The following is a 25,594-nucleotide window of genomic DNA, read 5'->3' on the forward strand; positions in this document are numbered from 1 at the left end:
CTTCAACCATGGGAAGATAGATTGGAAGAACAGAGACCCGCATGGAGGACCAGAAACATGGAGAGCTAAGCTGCTGGACGTGGCAACAAGAAACTTTCTAAGCCAGCATACCAAAGACCCAACAAGAATGAGAGGAGAAGATGAACCAGCAATGCTTGATTTGATATTTACCCTAAATGAATGGGATATAAGGGAAGTTAAGATGGAAGCGCCCTTGGGAATGAGTGACCACAGTGTATTGAACTTTGAGTACCTGGTAGAGCTAGGACTTATCTCCCCCCAAAAAGAACTAGGAATCAAAAGGCTGGCATACCGAAAGGGGAATTATGAACAGATGAGAAGTTTCCTAAGTGAAATACCTTGGGACACAGACCTCAGAGACAAGTCTGTACAGGGTATGATGGACTATGTTACCCAAAAGTGTCAGGAGGCAGTAAACAGGTTCATCCCGGCCCAAAGGGAAAAATCCGAGAAGCAACAGAAGAATCCATGGTATAATAGGGCATGTATGGAAGCGAAGAAACTGAACAAAAAGGCGTGGAGGAACTTCCGGAATAACAGAACACCAGAAAGCAGGGAGAGATACCAGAGAACCAGGAATGAGTACGTCAGGGTGAGAAGAGAAGCAGAGAAAAATTTTGAAAATGATATAGCAAACAAAGCCAAGACAGAACCAAAGCTACTCCACAGTCACATCAGAAGGAAAACAGTGAAAGAACAGGTATTGAAACTTAGAACAGGCGAGGACAGGTATACAGAGAATGACAGAGAGGTGTGTGAGGAACTCAACAAGAGGTTCCAGGAGGTCTTCACAATAGAACAGGGTGAGGTCACTGTGCTAGGAGAAAGGGAGGTAAACCAGGCGGCCTTGGAGGAGTTCGAAATAACGAGAGAGGAGGTCAAGAGACACCTGCTGGATCTGGATGTTAGAAAGGCGGTTGGTCCTGATGGGATCTCACCATGGGTACTGAAAGAGTGTGCAGAGGCACTTTGCTTGCCACTCTCCATAGTGTATAGTAAATCACTAGAGACGGGAGACCTACCAGAAATATGGAAGACGGCGAATGTGGTCCCAATATACAAAACGGGCGACAGACAAGAGGCACTGAACTACAGGCCAGTGTCCTTGACTTGTATACCATGCAAGGTGATGGAGAAGATCGTGAGAAAAAACCTGGTAACACATCTGGAGAGAAGGGACTTCGTGACAAATCGCCAACATGGATTCAGGGAGGGTAAATCTTGCCTTACAGGCTTGATAGAATTCTACGATCAGGTGACACAGATTAAGCAAGAAAGAGAGGGCTGGGCGGACTGCATTTTCTTGGATTGTCGGAAAGCCTTTGACACAGTACCGCATAAGAGGCTGGTACATAAGCTGGAGAGACAGGCAGGTGTAGCTGGTAAGGTGCTCCAGTGGATAAGGGAGTATCTAAGCAATAGGAAGCAGAGAGTTACGGTGAGGGGTGAGACCTCCGATTGGCGTGAAGTCACCAGTGGAGTCCCACAGGGCTCTGTACTCGGTCCTATCTTGTTTCTGATATATGTAAATGATCTCCCGGAGGGTATCGATTCATTTCTCTCAATGTTTGCGGACGATGCTAAAATTATGAGAAGGATTAAAACAGAAGAGGACTGTTTGAGGCTTCAAGAAGACCTAGACAAGCTGAAGGAATGGTCGAACAAATGGTTGTTAGAGTTTAACCCAACCAAATGTAATGTAATGAAGATAGGTGTAGGGAGCAGGAGGCCAGATACAAGGTATCATCTGGGAGAGGAAATTCTTCAGGAGTCAGAGAAGGAAAAAGACTTGGGGGTTGATATCACGCCAGACCTGTCTCCTGCAGCACATATCAAGCGGATAACATCAGCGGCATATGCCAGGCTGGCCAACATACGAACGGCATTCAGAAACTTGTGTAAAGAATCATTCAGAACTTTGTATACCACATATGTCAGGCCAATCCTGGAGTATGCAGCCCCAGCATGGAGTCCATATCTAGTCAAGGATAAGACTAAACTGGAAAAGGTTCAAAGGTTTGCCACCAGACTAGTACCCGAGCTGAGAGGTATGAGCTACGAGGAGAGACTACGGGAATTAAACCTCACTTCGCTAGAAGACAGAAGAGTTAGGGGGGACATGATCACCACATTCAAGATTCTGAAGGGGATTGATAGGGTAGATAAAGACAGTCTATTTAACACAAGGGGAACACGCACAAGGGGACACAGGTGGAAACTGAGTGCCCAAATGAGCCACAGAGATATTAGAAAGAACTTTTTTAGTGTCAGAGTGGTTGACAAATGGAATGCATTAGGGGGTGATGTGGTGGAGGCTCACTCCATACACAGTTTCAAGTGTAGATATGACAGAGCCCGATAGGCTCAGGAATCTGTACACCTGTTGATTGACGGTTGAGAGGCGGGACCAAAGAGCCAGAGCTCAACCCCCGCAAACACAACTAGGTGAGTACAACTAGGTGAGTACACACACACACACCCCAACACACACACACATACACACCCCAACACACACACACACACACTCTTGTTCGCTCTCTCTTGCTCTCTCTCTTGACAAGGGACAAAATGGCAGGAGGCCGCAACAGGGACACGGGAAGCAGCCAGGGAGATCAAACAAAGGAATTGCTAACCCAAGTTCTGGAGGAATTCAGGAGGGAGATGCATGAAATGAGGATTACAATTAACAATCTGCAAAGTGAGATGACATCAGCAAGGGAAGAGATCAAATCTCAGAAAAATAAGAGACCGAGCATCAGATTATCATCCAAAGGGAAGGTGGGAATGTTACATTGGAAAGAAATGCCTCTATACCTGAAACATTTGCGGATATACTGAGAGAGAGCTCAGAAGCAATGGACACAGTGAGGGAGGTAGCGATGCAAGCAGCTACGTCACAGGAAGCAGCAAGGTGCACCACTCAACTGCTGGAGAGAAAAAGATCAGTGGTAGTTTTAGGCATCAAAGAACAGGAAGGATCCAACAAGCAAGAATGGAATGGCAAGGATAGAGAGGCAGTACATGGGCTACTGAAGGGGTTACAGATGGAAGGGGCAGTACATAACATTGAAAAGATTTTCAGGTTGGGCTGGTACAACAAGGACAGAAACCGACTTGTAAAGGTGGTGTTTACAAACGAAACCACGAAGGAGGACATTCTCGAAAGGAAGAGTCGTCTGCAGCATATGGAGGGATACAAAAAAGTATTCCTGCAGAGGGACAGGACGAAGGAGGAGAGAGCCAGGGCAGCAGAGACAAGGAGGAAGCGCAGGGAGAGGAGCAAACCAGGAAATCACAGCCCTCAACACAACAGTCCCAGAGACAAGAGGAGAACCCAAAACCAGCAACACCAGAAGGGGGGGGGGCCAACACCACCACCCCCCTCTGCATAGAAACCCTCCCTTCCCCTCACCCAACTCTCCCTCCCCCCCCACCCCATTCTGACCCTGACACCCCTTCCCATCATGTCCCACCTCCCACCTTTTTTCCCCCCAGTCCCCCTTCATCCCATACCCTCCCTATCCCTCCTCCCCCCTCACCCCGTATCCTCCATGTCCCCTCTACCTCCTTAACCCACATCCTACCTGTCCCCCCTTCCCTTAAACCCCACCCCCCCCCCACCCCAAAATCCTCTGAGACCCTGCAAACCACCTCACAGATCCTCTCACCCACGGAACAGCTTCCCACATTAGCAGAATGCTTGCCAAGAAAGGGACATGAAAATGAACAGAAGAAAGTGAGCTTCAAGGCGATGTACACTAACATAGATGGGATTTCAAATAAAACGAGTGAACTTTGAGAATGGGCACTAGAAGAAATCCCAGACATAATAGCACTCACAGAAACAAAGTTAACGAAAATCATAAACGCAGTGTTTCCACCGGGCTACTATGTAGTGAGGAAAGAGACGGGAGAGGAGGAGGTGGTGAAGCTCTGCTACTAAGAGAAGGTTGGAGTTTCGAAGAGATGGTAATTCAGAACTGTGAAGGTTTCAGTGACTACATTTCAGGCACCATAGCAACTGGAGGACAGAAAATTATAATAGTCATATATAACCCCCCAACGAATGACAGAAGACCCAGACAGGAATATGATAGAAACAACTTGGCCACCATCAATATAAGAGAGAGAGCAGCTTCTGTGGCTAGCAGGAACGGATCCAGACTTCTAATCATGGGAGACTTCAACCATGGGAAGATAGATTGGGGGAACAGAGACCCACATGGAGGCCCAGACACATGGAGAGCCAAGCTGCTGGATGTGGCAACAAGAAACTTTCTAAGTCAACACGTCAAGGGACCGACAAGAATGAGAGGGGATGAACCAGCCTTGCTTGATCTGATATTTACCCTAAATGAGTCGGATATAAGGGAAGTTAAGTTGGAAGCCCCCTTGGGAATGAGTGATCATAGTGTATTGAGCTTTGAGTACCTGGTTGAACTCTGAATTATCACCCCCAAAAAAGAACTGGGAACCAAAGGGCTGGCGTACCGAAAGGGAAACTATGAGGAAATGAATAAATTCCTATGGGATATACATTGGGACACAGAACTCTGAACTAAGTCCGTACAAGACATGATGGACTATGTCACCCAAAAATGTCAGGAGGCTGTAAGCAGGTTTGTCCCAGCCCGACAGGAAAAAACAGAAGCAAAGGAAGAATCCGTGGTTTAATAAGGAATGTATTAAAGCAAAGGAGCTGAACAAAAGGGCATGGAGGAACTTCCGTAATAACAGAACACCAGAAATTAGAGAGAGATACCAGAGAACCAAGAACGAGTATGTTAGTGTGAGAAGAGCAGCTGAGAAAAGGTATGAAAATGATATAGCTAATAAAGCCAAGACTGAACCAAAGCTACTACACAGTCACATCAGGAGGAAGACAACAGTGAAGGAACAGGTGATGAAACTTAGGGTGGGCGAGGACAGGTACACAGAATGACAAAGAGGTGTGTGAAGAACTCAACAAAAGGTTCCAGGAGGTCTCTACAATAGAACAGGGAGATGTCGCGGCGCTAGAAGAGGTGGCAGCAAACCAGGTGACCTTGGATAGGTTCGAAATTACAAGAGATGAGGTCAAGAAGCACCTATTGGAGCTGGATGTGAGAAAAGCTGTTGGGCAGGATGGAATCTCGCCATAAGTATTGAAAGAGTGTGCAGGAGCACTTTGCCTACCACTCTCCATAGTGTATAATAGGTCACTGGAAACGGGGGACCTACCAGAAATATGGAAGACTGCTAGTGTAGTACCAATATACAAAAAGGGTGACAGACAAGAGGCACTGAACTACAGGCCAGTGTCCTTAACTTTTATACCATGCGAGGTGATGGAGAAAAGTGTGAGAAAAAACCTAGTAACACATCTGGAGAGAAGAGACTTCGTGACAACCCATTAACATGGGTTCAGGGAGGGTAAATCTTGCCTTACAGGCTTTATAGAATTCTACGATCAGGCGACAAAGATTAAACAAGAAAGAGAAGGGTGGGCGGACTGCATTTTTTGGACTGTCGGAAAGCCTTTGACACAGTACCCCATAAAAGGTTGATGCATAAGCTGGAGAAACGGGCAGGAATAACTGGTAGGGCGCTCCAGTGGATAAAGGAGTACCTAAACAATAGGAAGCAGAGTTACAGTGAGGGGGTGAGACCTCAGACTGGCGTGAAGTCACCAGTGGAGTCCCACAGGGCTCTGTACTTGGACCTATCCTGTTTCTGATATACGTAAATGATCTCCGAGAGGGTATAGACTCATTCCTCTCAATGTTTGCTAACTACGCCAAAATTATGAGAAGGATTAAGACAGGACAGCTTGAGGCTTCAAGAAGACCTGGACAAGCTGCAGGAATGGTCGAACAAATGGCTGTTAGAGTTTAATCCAAGCAAATGTAATGTAATGAAGATAGGGGGGTAGGAAGCAGGAGACCAGATACAAGGTATCACTTGGGAGATGAAATACTTCGAGAGAGAGAGAGAGAGAGAAAGACCTGGGGGTTGATATCACGCCAGACCTGTCCCCTGATGCTCATATCAAAAGGATAACAGCAGCAGCATATGCCAGGTTGGCTAACATAAGAACGGCCTTTAGAAACTTGTGTAAGGAATCTTTCAGAACATTATATACCACATATGTCAAACCAATCCTGGAGTATGCGGCACTAGCATGGAGTCCATATCTAGTCAAGCATAAGACTAAAATGGAAAAGGTTCAAAGGTTTGCCACCAGACTATTATCCGAGCTGAGAGGTATGAGCTACGAGGAGAGACTACAGGAATTAAACCTCACTTCGTTGGAAGACAGAAGAGTTAGGGGAGGACATGATCACCACATTCAAGATCAAGGGAATCGACAGGGTTGATAAAGACAGGCTGTTTAACACAAGGGGCACACGCACTAGGGGACACAGGTGGAAACCGATTGCCCAAATGAGCCACAGATATTAGAAAGAACTTTTTTAGTGTCAGAGTGGTTGACAAATGGAATGCATTAGGAAGTGATGTGGTGGAGGCTGACTCCATACACAGTTTCAAGTGTAGATATGATAGAGCCCAATAGGCTCAGGAACCTTTACACCTGTTGATTGACAGTTGAGAGGCGGGGCCAAAAAGCCAGAGCTCAACCCCCGCAAGCACAACTAGGAGAGTACAACTAGGCGAGTACACACACCTACAGAAGAGCTGAAGCCCCAACCAAAATATACCAGCTTCCCTGCCCACAAAAGACAGCGGGAAGTTCACCAACACCCCAGGTAGAGGGGGGCACATGGCTCTGCACTATCGGCCATGGTGAAGGGTGTGATGGCCTCCGTCCAGGACAAAGGGATGACTGGGAGCCACAAGAAAATACTTCAACCTAGTCGCCCGCCCATTGCATCCAATAAGCACACTGGGAGCAATGATGGCAAATGTCAAAAGTTTCCACTGATAAGGGCCAAAGAATAAACAGGGCCCAAACCTGCACAGCAGTAAATAGAGCTCCCACACAACTGGACACCCTCTGGCCAATACTTTAAACCTTTGTCGCAGAATTGGTCTAAAGTTTGCTGCCGATACACGGTATCAAGCGAACCACAGAGACCCAAAAGACAATTGAGCACAAGCTCAAGAAATTTGAAAACACAATATCGTCACCTTCAAGAACGCAGAAAAAAAAAAAAAAAAAAAAAAAAGCGCGAGTCCAGTACATCGGAAAGCGAACTTTACGAGTCAGTTTCAAGTAAACCTAGATCCTCAACTCTTGTTTCAACTTCCATGGCGTGTTCATCAGACTTCATGGCTACCACAGTAATATCAGCAAGTCCCAACAACCTAGAGGACTAAAGATTATGCAATGGAATGTAGAAGGGCTGCACAAAATTGTAATGCAAAACAGCAACCAAAGGCAAAAGCATCCCGATACTACAGCAGAGCTTACTTCGAGCCGGACTAGAACTGATATTCTCTGGCTTTTTCCTTCCATGGGTCAACGGGTAATCCAGGGGATGTGCAATTTATGCGAAATGTGACCTAATATCCAAACCCATAACCACCCCACCCGATTGTGGAGCAGGAACGGAGGTAATTTGGAGCATCTATCGAGCCAAGACAAACTTTAAAAAATCTTAAATCTTTACACAGCTCCACGTGCTGAAATAGATCTCTTATTTAGACACTACTATATCCCACCCTTGGATGTGGGTGGGTTCCAAGAATGAACCCACCCACATCCAAGGAGGTAGATTAGACCCAACCTTCGTTTCAGCCTCCCTGAGAAATGCAGCAACATGGTCAGTTGAGCCCACTCACAAGCGACCAATATGGGGTCCAAATTGATCTCAAGTTAAATCTACCGACCCCACCTCCATCTGAAACCTTTAACTTTGCTTTAGCAAAATGGGACCGATTTCAAAACCATTTCAGAGTGGCATAGAAAATAATATGTTCCCAAAGACATTAAGTCGGGCAGAACAAATTTTTGCTGATGCAATTCAAAGTGCACACAAACGCTATCCCACTGAAAAAACTATTCAGACACCAAAGATTACCGGTACTATTGCAAACGTGTTAGAACTCGGACTCAACAGCACAATGGAGCTATATAAAAAAAAACAGCCAAGTGACCACAACAGGACTTTGTGAGGTCAAGGAACATGTGCAGCAAGAGACCAGGCTAATAAACACGAAAGTGGCTAGAATGGTGTTCACATCTGAATGACCACCTTAGAGGTGGCAGCAAATCCACTGGGCCAAAGGAAATAAAACACCTAAAAGCCCCACACCTTAAGGATCCGCATCAGAAGCGGAAGTACTGGCAACCAGGAGGCAGAAAGCAGCTAGTACTCAACTTGCAGATGTACTGGCAGTGCAGACCGGAAGAAAGATGGCACAGAATCTTTACAGCATTTGCAGAAGTTTGACACTAATAACCATTACACACTAGACGAGCACAATTGAACTAATACAAACTCCAAGAATACATCCCCGAGATACTACAAAATAACCTATAAAATGATTAGGAACCTCTGCCCAGAGGGAGACGCTGCACACTTTACGTTAATTAATCGAGCCTGGACTTCTAAAACTAAATCTAGAGCTTTTAATAGAGCAAACGGTACCGATCCCAAAACCCAAAGATTCAGCAAAACCCAGGCCCATTTCTCCAAAGCTGAGCAGCAAAGACAGGCAACAGAATGACACTCTACAGACTTTAGTGGAAAATACCTAAACTGCACCATGGTATGTACGACTATAGACGAGAGGTTGGCTCAGTGGACTGTATTACAACTGTTAGCTCACTTTAACGACAGATCAGGAGGGCCGATATTCCTGGACCACGAGAAAGCCTTTGAATTTGCTATTCTCTGCTGCCTTATTTATGAAGAGGTCCAAGTTAACCTGCTCTCCTGGACTAAAAGCTGTCTCAGAAGCAAGAGACACTTCATGGCACAGTTTCTCAATAAATAATAATAATAATAAATAATAATAATAATAATAAATAATAATAATAATAATAAATAATAATAATAATAATAAATAATAATAATAATAATAAATAATAATAATAATAATAAATAATAATAATAATAATAAATAATAATAATAATAATAAATAATAATAATAATAATAAATAATAATAATAATAATAAATAATAATAATAATAATAAATAATAATAAATAATAATAAATAATAATAAATAATAATAAATAATAATAAATAATAATAAATAATAATAAATAATAATAAATAATAATAAATAATAATAAATAATAATAAATAATAATAAATAATAATAAATAATAATTAATAATAATTAATAATAATTAATAATAATAAATAATAATAAATAATAATAAATAATAATAAATAATAATAAATAATAATAAATAATAATAAATAATAATAAATAATAATAAATAATAATAAATAATAATAAATAATAATAAATAATAATAAATAATAATAAATAATAATAAATAATAATAAATAATAATAAATAATAATAAATAATAATAAATAATAATAAATAATAATAAATAATAATAAATAATAATAAATAATAATAAATAATAATAAATAATAATAAATAATAATAAATAATAATAAATAATAATAAATAATAATAAATAATAATAAATAATAATAAATAATAATAAATAATAATAAATAATAATAAATAATAATAAATAATAATAAATAATAATAAATAATAATAAATAATAATAAATAATAATAAATAATAATAAATAATAATAAATAATAATAAATAATAATAAATAATAATAAATAATAATAAATAATAATAAATAATAATAAATAATAATAAATAATAATAAATAATAATAAATAATAATAAATAATAATAAATAATAATAAATAATAATAAATAATAATAAATAATAATAAATAATAATAAATAATAATAAATAATAATAAATAATAATAAATAATAATAAATAATAATAAATAATAATAAATAATAATAAATAATAATAAATAATAATAAATAATAATAAATAATAATAAATAATAATAAATAATAATAAATAATAATAAATAATAATAAATAATAATAAATAATAATAAATAATAATAAATAATAATAAATAATAATAAATAATAATAAATAATAATAAATAATAATAAATAATAATAAATAATAATAAATAATAATAAATAATAATAAATAATAATAAATAATAATAAATAATAATAAATAATAATAAATAATAATAAATAATAATAAATAATAATAAATAATAATAAATAATAATAAATAATAATAAATAATAATAAATAATAATTAATAATAATTAATAATAATTAATAATAAATTAATAATAATAATAAATAATAATAATAAATAATAATAATAATAAATAATAATAATAATAATAATAATAATAATAATAATAATAATAATAATAAAAAAAAAAAAAAGGGACATGAAAATGTTACACCGCAAGGCGGCATTTTTAGCCCTCCCCCCTCCTTCCTCTTCAATTGTTTACTGGAAAGAATAGAGGTTAAAACTCCCACAACACTGCAGGCTGCCAAACTACGCGGACTGTTGTCATCATCAGAAAAGAAAGGGACGAGGCGCGCCTTGCACCCAAATGCTTAGACTGCATCACTGAAGAGGCAAAGCAGATTGGTATCAAACTCAACCCCACAAAGACAAAAGCCATGTCCATAATAAAGGCGAAGCCCAACGTGTAGCTCATAGTACAGGGTCAAGCAATTGAACGGGTGATCACTTAGTATTTAGGAATAATCATGGACATAAGAATTTTAATGCCGAGGTCACTTTAGAGAACAACGGCTCAGACAGCAATCTTCAGGTCACAAACCTCCCTCTCTGGAGGAGCCAATCTGCAAGCCCTTCGCACATACGATGTACAGGCAGTCAGACCAGTAATCCACTATGCCGTACCTTCACTCAAGTATCCAACCCGTTCTCGCAAATTCGTAAAGTCAATATTGACTTATTAACTACGTGCATAGGTGACATACTAAACATAATAGATACCCTTAAAAAGCTTCATAGAAAACACCGACCTTACCTAACCTTGTTAGTATCTTAAGATAAGCATCTTATAGCTTCGTAATTACAATTGTTACTTAACCTATTATAGGTATAGGTTAAGTAATAATTGTAATTACGAAGCAATAAGATGCTTATCTTAAGATACTAACAAGGTTAGGTAAGGTCGGTGTTTTCTATGAAACTTTTTAAGGGTATCTATTATGTTTAGTATATCACCTATGCACGTAGTTAATAAGTCAATATTGACTTTACGAATTTGCGAGAACGGGTTGCAAGTATCACACCAATAATTGAAAAAGCTTGAAATTGCTCCAAACAATGTTACGAGAACTGCCCTGGGAGCCCGTATGTGGACTAAACTTTAAACTACACTGGAAACGGGTTTGCCCTCTCTTTAAGAACGAATATCAAAGAACAGCTACGTTTATCAGCAAGATAATTATTTCCCCTGATCCAGTCCCAGTACGGCAGGCCTTTGTGGTTGGACTTTGCCAAAACGGAAACTCTTGGCCTGCCAGAATGGGAAATTTCCTAAACATAATTAAAAAGCACGATTTTTGATAGCGTGATCAGTCACACCCAAGTTACACTTGTTCCCCGCCATGGGAGGAGCTACCTTCAAAATAGTAATAAAAGGTCTTCCGATTAAAAAGGAAACCTACAATCCTAAAGCGCATCATAGAGAAGCAAATGTTCAGCATTCCAGAAGCAGGACCCACCCACAACTTCACAGACGGATCGGTTTACACAATATGAGTGTGCTGGCGCTGCTCTTTGCACGGACAGTAAACAGGCATATTGGAAATCATAAGGACCAGCATCAACCCAATCCGAGCCGTTTGACGAACAGGCATTCGCACATGCGATTGTGTAATGGCATTTCGAGTTTCGTGCAGACTCTAAAGCTGCACTTCAAATATTAGGAAAAAAGCAGTGGAAAGACTACGTGGAAATAATTACCAACATTTTGTATCCGAGCAGTCACTAAAGGCAAAAGACTCAACATCACCCTAAAGTGGATCCCGTCCCATGTGGGAATCCCCTTAAATGAGAAAGCTGATGAAATTGCTAAATTGGCAACACGTCATCCATTGATATAATCCAACCCAGCCTACAGTACATGAAAGACTATCACCAAAAAGCTCATCTCAACAAACCTTATCTACACCAGAGTAGCAGAATGTTCGCCCTCTGTAATATGTTATCTTCAGAACAACAAGTTAAAAAAATTAAATATCCAAAAGGAATCCACAGGTAAATAGCAGTTCGGTTATGTAGATTACGTCTAGGTTACAGATGCAACTGGGAGATTGGTTAACCCCGACAGAGTGCACCGTCTGCCAAACAATCACAAGTGTCACTTTTTCGCCGCCATCTTGAATGTGAAGCAACCAACGAGCTTAGAGGAGCTTTAAGAGTACTCGAATCTTTCCGTAACCACACTGATGCCATCAACACTGCCACTCTTATGGTAAAAAAAAAGGCATCCAGCAGCTGGACACCCTCAAATACTGTCAACCCCGCGATAGCAGCCCGACGATTAAATTTTACCACTTTCGAGCTATTCATGCCCGTGCCACCTTTTTGGTGGCTTAATCTTCATCAATCGGTAGAATTGCGAATTTACTCCCAACACCTGTTGTACCTGATGACCTTTCTGCTGCCACAACTGCTACCATACCCTCCGCCCTGGTCGCAAGTCTCTCTGCCTTCACTTCCACTCTACAGACTACCACCAGATCGACCACGAAAACTATAACAGACTAGAACCACCAAAGGCCCGGATGGCACAAACAGTATTTCCTTCTCCAGTTCCCAACACTCCTACCATCACTATCTCGGCAGTAATGCCAGCAGACGTGCCGTTTACAAATTCTAACAGCACCAATGCTCCTGAAATAGCTTCTACCACTAATCCACGACACCCGAGCCTACCTCAGGCTGCGGGATTAAAGACACCAACTACGTATGTTACAGACTCTTCAGACTAGGAAATTTTAGGAGGAGTCTTTCGCTTCACCACAAATATCACACCTACTTTATACAAGATGACCTCGAAGAGGTCACCTCACCAAACTTCAACGACAGCACTGATCAGCCAAAGTCTCAGGCAAACAGAAAACTGAAAACCTGGAGGGCTATACTAACCCACCAGCTCCATAATTGGTACCGCTAGCCCTTCGGGGCTGAAATTCACAATGAAAACCCAAATACATCCCCCAGATCTTTAGTATCAGTTACTGATCCAGATAATGGATCTGGAAGAGCTTATACTTAGGGTCTCCATAGCCCATTCTACTTTGAACTTTTCCTTTAAGTAGCCGACTCTTGACAATAACAAAATACTGTTACTTATCCGATCGACACTGATGAGCACGAACCGCCCAGTGAAAAGTAGAGTGACTGGATAGCCAGAAAACACTGCCCATTATAAAAGTCTCACTTTCCAACCTCCTTCCAATCCTAGAACAAAAGGGGAAAGTATCCTAAAGTGTACAGGTTACGGCAGTGAGCGAGACAAGCTGGGTGTGTGCAAGCCTGCGCGTCTTGTACCCACCGTTTTATCGAGCAATAAAACCCACTGGCTCTCGGCCGAGCAGGGTTATTGGAAAAACCAAACAAGTCAATAGGTAAACCCCAAGTGGCGGCAGCTCAAGGAGGGAGAGGAAAGGGTCTATACATGTCCACTACACATGGCTCCCACGTTTAAAATTTAATCCAATTATTAAAGAAAACAGTCTTGTCAATATTTAGATTGAGACAAAAAAAATTCAAATGAAGGAATAGAAACGGCAGGATTAGAGAACATTTTACCAATATTTATCTTCAGTAGCTGTATTTTAACTAATACTCTAATCGTTTGATTACAAACCGTACGACTCTTGCTTCATGAAGCAGCGATTGCAAATCCAACCATTTTATTCCCATAAAACCATTAGAACAGTAACCAACTCGGACCTTTGTGGTTTGAAGAAGGCTAGGCGGAAGGAGGGTGCTGGGCAGGTGGGTCTTCATCACTCTCGGAGCAGGTAGAGCCTCGCTAATCTGCAGAAACACTCCGTCTTCTACCTTCTTGCCTGGACACATTTGACGAAACATTTCTGTGACCTGCTGAGGATTCTCAACAGTGCTTCTGATGGTCTTGCTGTCAATCATCATGTCAAAACTGGAAATGTTTTGTTGTTGTTGTTGTTGTTACTACACCTACCCAGAGCTGAAATACTTAAATTTAATCGCTTTAGAATAAATACATTTGAGTTTATTCTTAAATCACCAATTATGCAATAAGTTCTAACAATACATTTCTTTATATAAACCCATCCAGAAGCACAAATACAGGATCCTTCATATATTGTAACTGATATATGAATGGTTCTTTGCTAATCTCGCATGTTGCACCCGACAGTTAACACAAGACTTCACATATTCAAGCACACATTAACATCACGTGCACAAACGTGTGGTAATCATGAGGTAATAAAGAAATTTAAGCCAAACACTTATTGTCACAAAACTATCACCATCTTAAAACAATATTATGCTTCACGTTACAAATTTTATATGACCTATACCCAGGGCCTGTATTCTGTCACAGGATATCAGTCCCTAACTACTTATTGTGTCCAACCTAATCTCTGGTTAAAGAGTTACAAAAACCATGTGCACCATAGTACAAAGATTGACGTTCTAAGCAATTAGGTAGAACTTTGTACTATTGTCCGGAAACATTTAAAAACTTATTCCAATGCCTAGTATAACATTTACTTTATTAAAGATCCGATTGCACGTAAGAGACCTAGGAAAGGTTAGGTTAATTTGTCTTTGCAACTACAGTGGAAAAGTTAATTTATCGAAATTCAATAGTATTGATCCCTACTTTTCTAATTAGGTTGTACATCTGCACGTACTATTGTCATCCTTCGTCCCAATACAGGGGGACGGGTTTAATTGTCAGAGGTCCCATTTCCTGAAAACAACAATGTAGTGTGCGAGTGAACAATTAATTTAGGACAGTTTAGCATCAATGCTAAACTGAATTATCCAACACTGACAAAGAGAACCAATCACCAGAGTCGGACATGATAATTTTGCTTACACACACAAGACCAAGTGTTATAAATATTTACCCAAGACCTCCGAAGCGATTGCTTCACATGCATGACCTATTTTATGTAACTACAGTATTGAGCCAAAGTATTTGGGCCAATCATGAAGATTGGTCCAAATACCAATTTGGTAAATATACCAAAAATTGAAGTCATTAAAGCCTTCATGAAATGCTTTAGTGACTTCATAAATGCATTTAACCGTAAAGCCAGGGTAAGCATCCCAACCAGTATTAATATTGCAAGAAATTTATGACATTTATTTCCTGCAACCACTAGTATTTAGTCTGCCAGCCCCCCCCCCTTCCCCCTCGTGTCCACGGAACATTTATAAAAGGTGGCATCTCCCCTCGCCCAGCACCGCCTCAAACACTCTTTATGACGAATTTACAATTCCCATCCCTCTTTTTGCAACTAATAAATCAAGCTGGGGCGAGGCTTTATTACAGACAAGTACAAACGCTCACAAAAATGTATCTTGACCTGTCTAGGGAGCCGGTCGGCCGAGCAGACAGCACGCTGGACTTGTGATCCTGTGGTCCTGGGTGCGATCCCAGGCGCCGGCGAGAAACAATGGGCAGATTTTTGTTCACCCTATGCCCCTGTTACCCAGCAGTAAAATGGGTACCTGGGTTTTAGTCAGCTGTCACGGGCCGCTTCCTGGGGTTGGATGCCTGGTCGAGGACCGGGGACACTAAAGCCCCAAAATCATCTCAAGATAACCTTCCCAAGTGCTATATAGTCTTAATGGATTTGCGCTTTCCCCAGATAATCCCCCCCCCCCTCAAAAAAAAAATTGTTTGCTAGCACTAATCTGAACAACCAACCACTGAACAACCCATCTTTTGTATTCTACCAACGTAAAGTACAAACACAGGAAACTTTTTTTTATTTTTATTTTTACATGCAAGCATGCGTATAATGTACAATAAAAACAGAACAAATATAACAGAACAAAAGTACAAAGCACACACACGTACAATGACAAAGGAACAAATCAAGAGAAGACCAGCCAGAAGGGCTCACCACAACACAAAAATGCATATACAAACATAACACAAATATAAACACAGCGTAATACAAACATAAGGGAAACAGAGGCGAGAAACATACAAAACAAGTCCGCTAACACCTCACACACATAATGCACACATAACAAAGAGCACACCCCAACAGCCTAAAGGGCACACAAGATGACAAACAAGGGCACATGACATCCACAACCGAACACACAAACGCATAGGAACCGCACACCCCCCCCCTCACTAGCCATACAAGAAGACCCACAATACAAACCGGAGCACGCAGGAACCGGGAAACAATACCCACCCCACCCACTCACATACACACCCCACAACCAGGCAACACAAAATACAAAGAAATCACTTGCGAGGAACCTCTTGAGAAATGTACTTCTCCAGGAAAAGATCATGAGGATATTTCGCCTTGTAAGCTTCCCAGACTAGATCTTCAAGGTCGGTAGGGTTTGTGATCCCCCGCTCTCGAGCGGGTATCATAAACTCGGGAACATCTATATCTGGCGGCATCGGCCAATACCTAAGGTCACTGACGCAAGTCGCATAACGAGGCTGGGGAGCGCCAACCACGCCCTTCGAGGAAGCAGATGACACCGGAGAAGCGGACGAGGGTCGCCGAGCCTGCCACGCCTTCATCGGAGCAGGTGCCGGACGCCGAGACGATAGCACTTCCACGGATACCGCAGGAGACACGGAAGGGACTGCAGGAAACGGAAGAGGCGGCAAGACCGCTGCCGAGGAAACGAGTAACGAGGAAGGGGCCACAGAACATCCAGAGCGAGCATCCTTTCTCAACATCACTACCAGGCCACCCCGCTCACCACCAACTACAGCAGGGGGAACCACCGCCCACGAAGAACCGGAGCCATCCGACGCAGGCAACGCACCTGAAGCAGGACCCTCTGACACCGGACCAGAAGTTGAGGCCAAAACGCCGGCACCGGCATCCTCAGGCAAGTGTACCTCCCCCACCACCGTAGTGTGCACCACATCCGGAGCCACTCCACCGTCAACGGAAGGACGACACTCGTCGAATTCGCCAACATCAGCCCACGCAGAAGAACGCCGGGAACGCTTAGGCTCGGGCCGCACATCATCAGACCCGAAGGCAGACTCAGCGACCCGCGCAGCACCAACCGAGCGAACCGACGCACGCCGCAGCACGGCAGCCTCCTCAACCACACGGGGCACCAGGCCAGGCACAGGAGGGAATGCCGGAACCACCTCAGCTCCCAGCACAGCCGGAACAGACGGCGAGGGCACAGGGACCGGGACAGACACAGCAGAGGAAGAACTGGAAGACGAGGGGTCCGAGCAAACGGCAGGCGGAAGAGGCTCAGGGACACCAGCTGGAGCACTAGGCGAGGACCAAACTTCCGGAAGAGATGCGGCAACAACAGGGGGCGCAACAGGCGGAGCAACAGCTGCTACAGAGGGCACCTCCTCAGCCGAAGAGACGTCCATACCCACCGAATCATCCCCCACAGGAAGGGGCAGAAAATCCTCCTCACTGAAGAGATTCACTGGTGCAACAGCAGGCGCAGAACAGTCAGCAGCCTGATGGCCCAAAAGACCACAACAATAACACGTCCGCGGCTGACGGGCGTAAAACACCCGAACGTTGTACCCCATAAGGCGCACAAAGGACGGAATATCCGCCCGGAGTCTCATGCCCAGGGTGCGAATGTTAGACCTCACACCCTTAAGAGGACTAGAAGACACCACGTTCACTCTCACACTAACAACTGCGCCAAACCGGCCGAAATACCGCCGTAGCAGAGCCTCTGGAAACTCCAAGGGAGCCCCATGCACACTGATGTAAGTAAGTGCACCACTCCTATTCGAGAGGGTGACAGTGCCCGCACCATCCGGCAGGGGCAGTGTCCGCCCCTCGTATCGCCGGAGAAAATCGCGATACGCCACCTCCTCTGCAAACTTCACAATTGCCCTACGGGCCGTTACCAACTCGACCCCATAAATCGCAAACACAGGGACAGAGCATTTCACAAGCCAGGGCAATCTCTGGGTAACCAGCCCGCACAGAGAACTCTAGTCCCACAGACTGAGCCCGGACGACAGGGGGGTAGAGGGACCCCCATCGTAACGCCACGTCAGCACAGACGAGCAGACACACACCCGCCCTTAACCAGCCGAAACGGGCAAACAACACCAACTGCTGGAGCGCCGATTCAACACGTCCGCCCCGTACCGAAGCTAGGGCCAGACTCCCACGCTCACAAACACAGGAAATGGTAAAAGGAATAATACTTCACACAGTCATTAACAGATCTTATCTCAAGCAGCCAAAATTGCCACATCATTTTATCCACATCCGGTGCCGTGTTAAGCAGGAGTAACCGTTTTATGAAATGTAATAGAGAAAAAAAAAATATATAAAAGTCTTGGCAAAATTTTTATTTTCTGCCAAGATAAAATGGTTAAGAATATTTATGAATATTTTAAAGAACTTTTGCAAGATCTTCGCTAATATTACATGGTCTTCAAAATTAAAGGGGACTATTCTAAGGTACGTCTGCAAATTAGCGAATTTACTGCAGCTTGCTGAACTACCATTCCGAAAAAGTCTTCCATAAATGCGATCTAAACCGGAGCTCATTTAGAACTAAGCAGCTAAACACTAATTAAATCTTTCAACCACACCTACCGATTTATTAGGAGCAATCAGACTATACAGTAATTATAGCCCTAGTCCCGGGCGTTACCAAGACAATCACACTGATAAACCAAGAATGTGTCATACTGTATATGCGGTGCTCTGATGAAGATGGGCAGGTTGCCCCTCTGGTTCAGGTCGGGGTTGTGAAGCATCGTCCACACCAACTCCAACATCCAGGTCGTCCCAGACCTGGGCATTCCCATCACAAGTACGTCACCTTCAGTGAACTGAAGAGAACATTATTGTAGTATACATTATAGAGAACATACAAGTGTATACATTTGACACCCACATATATATCAGGGGAGAGTGATCTGGGCACCGTTCACCCACCACCCTCCCGACCAAGTACATTACCCATATTCAAGTGTCATCAAAGTAACAATAAAGACATTACACCTTGTAGTTGTAGATGGCGTCAGCATATTTGGTGAAGAGCGTCGGGTAGAGCCAGCCTCCGGGCCTGAGGCGGACCATATCTTTGTTGTAGAGCGTCTGTTCCTGCTCCATCCTGGCCAGCCACTCCTCGCTCATGTCCTCCACCTCGTGACCACTAGCCAGCTTCGTATTCATCTTCCTAGGTACAACTACACGGGTCGTTATGGCAGTCAAGTCATGAAAATACCTGGTCTATGTCAGGCATTACAGTGATAGGTAAAGTGTCAGTACTTTAATAAACGTGTTTACAATTTGATGGCGAGGATGATTATTTGTGGACGTGTGACATGGCCCCATGTCATGACTGTGTCGGCCGATGGCCTGTTATGTGACGCCAGGGATGGTGGGTGGGGATATGAACAATATTAGTTGGTAAGGGTATTAGGTGAAGAATGTTATGAAAGATGGGTAGACTATGTGGGTCGGGGGAGGTGTCGAAGCTTAACCAGTTCCTGCACTTCTATTCAAATTACATAAATCAACAATACAACTACTCAAAAACTACAATTAAAGTAGTTATTTCAAAAAGAAAAATTAATGTTCTTAAAATAGGGAATGGAGCGTAACTAGCGCCACCAGTCATCGCTCATTGGGTGGGGATGTTTGGGCAGATAGAAATCTAACATTCACCAGACCTACCACACCACATACTGAACTATGCAACACCTGCCTCTGCAAGAATCGGGAGCACAGTATAATCTGTAAATAATGCCGTGCAAGTTAATACTGGAATCCGAAACTTAATTTAGATCCGATAGATATACAAATACCACACTTGTCATTAGGTGTATATGTAACTTTACTAAGCGTGCCAAAACCTGACGGGAAAAACTCCGCCTACTTACAACTACACAGTCGTTATATTACCTTCACAACACCAAGTCCACCTACAATGACAAGCCGACCGACTAAGAACGAGCTGGTATACATTTTAAACACACACAAGTCGCATTATCAAGAACTGGCCTAATGGTCAGCGATAAATCCAGACATCAATGTATATTTAAATAGTACAAACTCCCTGCCATTGGCGGGGCGCGTTACCAGCAATTACTTTGTCGTTTCAACGCTGCGTTATTGAAAGGTCAGCACAGAAGCCAACTTAACCCATAATAGAGATGGACCAAAATTACATTCTCCAGATTAAATGTGGCATCCACTGTACTGTTATGCCATTCCTGCAAGACACCAAACACCAACGAGTTGCTCAATAAAGAAAGATCACTTGGCAAGGAAGGCAGTATTTACAGCGTGCATAGACCGCGAGAAGCAGTACCAGCTGTTCGGCTCGTACATTCCCTCCAACATTATATTTCCTCCATACAGCGTCGGCAAATAATTACAACCATTTTAATATTTATCTACTTACACTGCACAATTACACCAATCACAAGTGTCTTTTTCACAAATAGAATAAATACACTCTGCTCACTCCAAGAGAACTACTGCATTTGACAACTACTATATCTACACAAAGTTATTAAAGCAGTTGGTTATACAGTCCCCAAATTATTTTCACAATTTAACTATAGTCTTCCCTGAAGAATATTCATTTAAATACCTCAACACACTACAGCTTACGTTCTGACACTGAAGGTGGGAGGAGCAGCAACACAACTACTTACACCAACACAGCACATATGACCGGCCATTGGCTGAGGCTTCACCAAAGTCAACACCCCAGTGTTACCAACTCGGCTAATTAAGTACTCGCATCCATCTAGTGATACCAATTCAGTGTAAAAATTAATGCTTAGGCTATCATTTTAAAGATAATAAAAAAACAACTGTAAGTGGACATAGAGAAAAATGAGGCACAAAAATTTATGTTAAAGAAGAACAGTAGAATGCTTCGTTAAAATAATTATGAACATTAATTCCGGTTGTTTCCAAAAAACTCGCCCGTTCTCACGCTTGAACAAACGTTTAAATTAAAGGAGTTTATTCCACAATAAGTGTAAAAACCTTAACTGTAGAGGACAATGACCTGTAATTGGAGGAGGCATTTTGGTGGCTGGTATCCATAGTGTGGAGGTCACTGGTCATTACGGGTGAGAGCGAGGGAACTGTACAGCGATCTCACAAAAACCGGACCTAACAATTAATGAATCTTTACATGTGCACTATGGAAGGAAGCGTAAACATTAACATGTTTTATAGAGAATACAAGCGTGTAAATGTGTAGGTTTTCTCTTAAACAGCATCAGCATCAATAGCTAAGATGACAAAGTGAAGGTTTTCTAAGTTAGACAAACGAGCATCGACCAGTTTTTGTCTATCGTCAGCAGAGTACGATAGCAGTGATATCCTGGATCCGGATTCACAAAGCAGTTACGCAAGTACTTACGAACGTGTACATCTTTCCTCAATCTTTGACGGCTTTGGTTACATTTATTAAACAGTTTACATGCATGAAAATTTCCCAATCAACTGTTGTTATTGTTATAAACAGTATCCTGGTGCTTCGGAGCTCATTAACTGTTTAATAATTGCAAACAAAGCCGTCAAAGATTGACAAAAGATGGACAGGTTCGTAAATGCTTGCGCAACTGCTTCGTGAATCTGGCCCCCAGACTGATAGACAACACCCACTAAAATCAACATGGTTACTTAATTATAGTAGGCACCTTACCCTTGGATGTAGTACAGTCATTGGTCGGCATCTTACCCTAGGACGTGGTACAGTCATTGGTCGGCACCTTACCCAGGGATGTGGTACAGTCATTGGTCGGCACCTTACCCTAGGATGTGGTACAGTCATTGGTCGGCACCTTACCCAGGGATGTGGTACAGTCATTGGTCGGCACCTTACCCAGGGATGTGGTACAGTCATTAGTCGGCACCTTATCCAGGGATGTGGTGCAGTCATTGGTTGGCACCTTACCCAAGGATGTGGTACAGTCATTGGTCGGCACCTTATCCAGGGATGTGGTACCGTCATTGGTCGGCACCTTACCCTAGGATGTGGTACAGTCATTAGTCGGCACCTTATCCAGGGATGTGGTGCAGTCATTGGTCGGCACCTTACCAAAGGATGTGGTACAGTCATTGGTCGGCACCTTACCCAGGGATGTGGTACAGTCATTGGTCGGCACCTTACCCAGGGATGTGGTACAGTCATTGGTCGGCACCTTACCCAGGGATGTGGTACAGTCATTGGTCGGCACCTTACCCAGGAATGTGGTGCAGTCATTGGTCAGCACCTTACCCTGGGATGTGGTACAGTCATTGGTCGGCACCTTACCCAGGGATGTGGTACCGTCATTGGTCAGCACCTTACCCTAGGATGTGGTACAGTTATTGGTCGGCACCTTACCCTAGGATGTGGTACAGTCATTGGTCGGCACCTGTTACGGCCCTCTCGGGTCGCAACGGGATTCTTCTCTGACATTATTAGAGTTTGGGTATCCGGCCCCAAGTTAGTAGTGGCTTTCAAGGGGGTGTATTCCGTGACGCAAGTAAATTAAAAGGGGAAGGGATACAAATTCACTGGTTTATGTATATATAATTACCACCACCATAAATAAATATCTCAGTCACTCGCTGGGGCTATAACTACACTTATGTACAATAACTTGTCTTCCTCCGAAGACTCAGGATGTTTCACGGTGCTCAAGATGAGTAGCCCTGGTTCTCTTCTCGTGGCCTCACGATGAATCCTTTGATTCTCTAGGCGAATCTACCCCGGCCACAGGCCAGCCAAATCACAGTCCGACTGGGTGCACCGTCGTGGAGGCCTTCAACCACAAATCCAGCCTGTAGCTGGCAGGTTCCAATCAGCTCCGCTGCGTAGGCCACTCCACGACCAATACTAGGGTTGCGAGCCCTAGGCAGGAGCCTCGTGTGATTCCGCTGATCACTCTTCTCTCTATAGCATCACAGTGGCTAGTCTCTTCCACCAGTCAACCCCTGGGTACGATGATTCCTCAACTCTGCCACGTCACAGGCAGGCTAACACTCTCATCAGTGTTCGTCCGGGAGCAACTCACAACTTCTGCAGCAAACACGTGGAGAGACTTTGGCTGCCTTGGGTAGACTGATCCATCGTCCAATACAGCAGTCCCAGGTCGACTCTGTAATCAGACACGTCATCAGTACTAGGGACACCCTAGGGCACCTCACTTACAGGCTTAGACACAAACGCCCACCTATCCACTCCATAGATGGCGTTGCTGTCTAAGTGTCACCTCACCAGAGGTCAGCAGCGGCTATGTTACGAGCTGAATAAGACTGGAAACCAGCCCCTGTGGCCGGTATATCTCGTCCTCACTAGATGGCGTCGTCCATTTGGAGGGGGTTTCGGGAGCTGACCCACAGATGGCGTCGTCGTCACTGCTCCGTGCTCGGACGCTGGACTCGGGTCCGTAACAGCACCTTACCCAGGGATGTGGTACAGTCATTGGTCGGCACCTTACCCTAGGATGTGGTACAGTCATTGGTCGGCACCTTACCCTGGGATGTAGTACAGTCATTAGTCGGCACCTTACCCTGGGATGTGGTACAGTCATTGGTCGGCACCTTACCTGGTTGATACCTAGTTGATGGGGTTCTGGGAGTTCTTCTACTCCCCAAGCCAGGCTCGACTTGTGAGAGTCTGGTCCACCAGGCTGTTGCTTGGAGCGGCCCGCAAGGCCACATACCCACCACAGCCCGGCTGATCCGGAATTTCTCTTAGAAAACCATCCGGTTTTCTCTTGAAGATGTCCACGGTTGTTCCGGCAATATTTATTATAGTCGCTGGGAGGACGTTGAACAACCACGGACCTCTGATGTTTATTCAGTGTTCTCTGATTGTGCCTATGGCACCTCTGCTCTTCACTGGTTCAATCTTGCATTTTCTTCCATATCGTTCACCTCAGTACGTTGTTATTTTACTGTGTAGATTTGGGATCTGACCCTCCAGTATTTTCCATATGTATATTATTTGGTATCTCTCTCGTCTCCTTTCTAGAGAGTACATTTGGAGAGCTTTGAGACGATCCCAATAATTTAGGTGTTTTATCTCGTCTATGCGTGCCGTATATGTTCTCTGTATTCCCTCTATTTCAGCAATCTCTCTTGCTCTGAAGGGGGAAGTAAGTACAGAGCAGTACTCGAGACGGGACAACACAAGTGACTTGAAGAGTACAACCATTGTGATGGGATCCCTGGATTTGAAAGTTCTCGTAATCCATCCGATCATTTTTCTGGCTGACGCGATATTTGCTTGGTTATGCTCGCTAAACGTTAGATCGTCGGACATTATTATTAACAAATCCTTGACATGCTGTTTTTCTACTATGGGAAGATTCGATTGTGTTTTGTACCCTGTATTATGTTTCAGATCCTCATTTTTGCCGTACCTGAGTACCTGAAATTTATCACTGTTAAACATCATGTTATTTTCTGCTGCCCAGTCGAAAACTTTGTTGACATCTGCTTGTAGTTTTTCAATGTCTTCAGCAGAGGTAATTTTCATGCTGATTTTTGTGTCATCTACCCTGGGATGTGCATGAAAATTTCTTTAAAAACTTATGATGACAAAAAAAATCAGCTGTGTTATGCCAAAAATTACATAGAACGAGAACTTCAAGAAATTGTTCTAATTTATGAGTTGCTGTCATTATTAATTTTTTTCTTGATTCAGTTGTAAGAGATAAATACATTAGAAAAGAAATTTCATGAAATCTGAAAGCTGAGCGGAATCATGCTCTTTGTCAATGTTTGGTGAATCTTTGGAAAACTTGAGTGTAGAAGGCAAAGTGTCAAAGAAGCATCTCCTAAATTAATATTCTCTAGGATGCCTTAAATTCTCCACACGAGTCTAATCAAACTTTGCGGCCTGGTTGACTGTATTACAGTATATGTAAAACTAAACTCTTATTCTTTCTTTTTTATATAAAATAATAATAATTATATATACTTACTAAAAAAAGAAAATATTGAGTATAGTTTCATATATAATGGTTGATATTTTTATTATCCATTGTGTGTGTGTGCACACTCACATAGTTGTACTCACCTAGTTGCGCTTGGGGGGATTGAGCTTCGGCTCTTTAGTCCCACCTCTCAACAGTCAATGAACTGGTGTGCAGATTCCTAAGCCTAATGGGCTATATCATATCTACATTGGGAACCGAGACATGATCACTTCTTTATAAAATTCTCTGGAAATAAAAGACTGGAAAGAACTAAAAATGTTCCTTGTTGTTACAAATTCCACCAGTCTAATAAACATTACACCTCCAAATTCCAACATCAAAGCAAATCGATTGATTCTTATTTTATTGCTTGGAAATCTTTATATCTTTCA

General features: G+C 42.6%; 1 protein-coding gene across 1 annotated transcript in view; it reads right to left on the reverse strand.

The window, feature by feature from the left end:
* The window catches only part of LOC138356476 (uncharacterized), a gene marked incomplete at its 5' end in the record, with an annotated part of 78,744 nt that overhangs the window by 26,668 nt on the left and 26,482 nt on the right, over positions 1-25,594 (reverse strand). Inside the window, 5 exons of the mRNA XM_069312638.1 lie at positions 14,003-14,210; positions 18,949-19,091; positions 19,264-19,441; positions 20,884-21,022; positions 22,079-22,259. Coding sequence (XP_069168739.1) covers positions 14,003-14,210; positions 18,949-19,091; positions 19,264-19,441; positions 20,884-21,022; positions 22,079-22,259 — 849 coding nt within the window. The remainder of the gene's footprint in view (positions 1-14,002; positions 14,211-18,948; positions 19,092-19,263; positions 19,442-20,883; positions 21,023-22,078; positions 22,260-25,594) is intronic.

Source organism: Procambarus clarkii, chromosome 72 (assembly GCF_040958095.1).
Source record: "Procambarus clarkii isolate CNS0578487 chromosome 72, FALCON_Pclarkii_2.0, whole genome shotgun sequence".
NCBI lineage: Eukaryota > Metazoa > Arthropoda > Malacostraca > Decapoda > Cambaridae > Procambarus > Procambarus clarkii.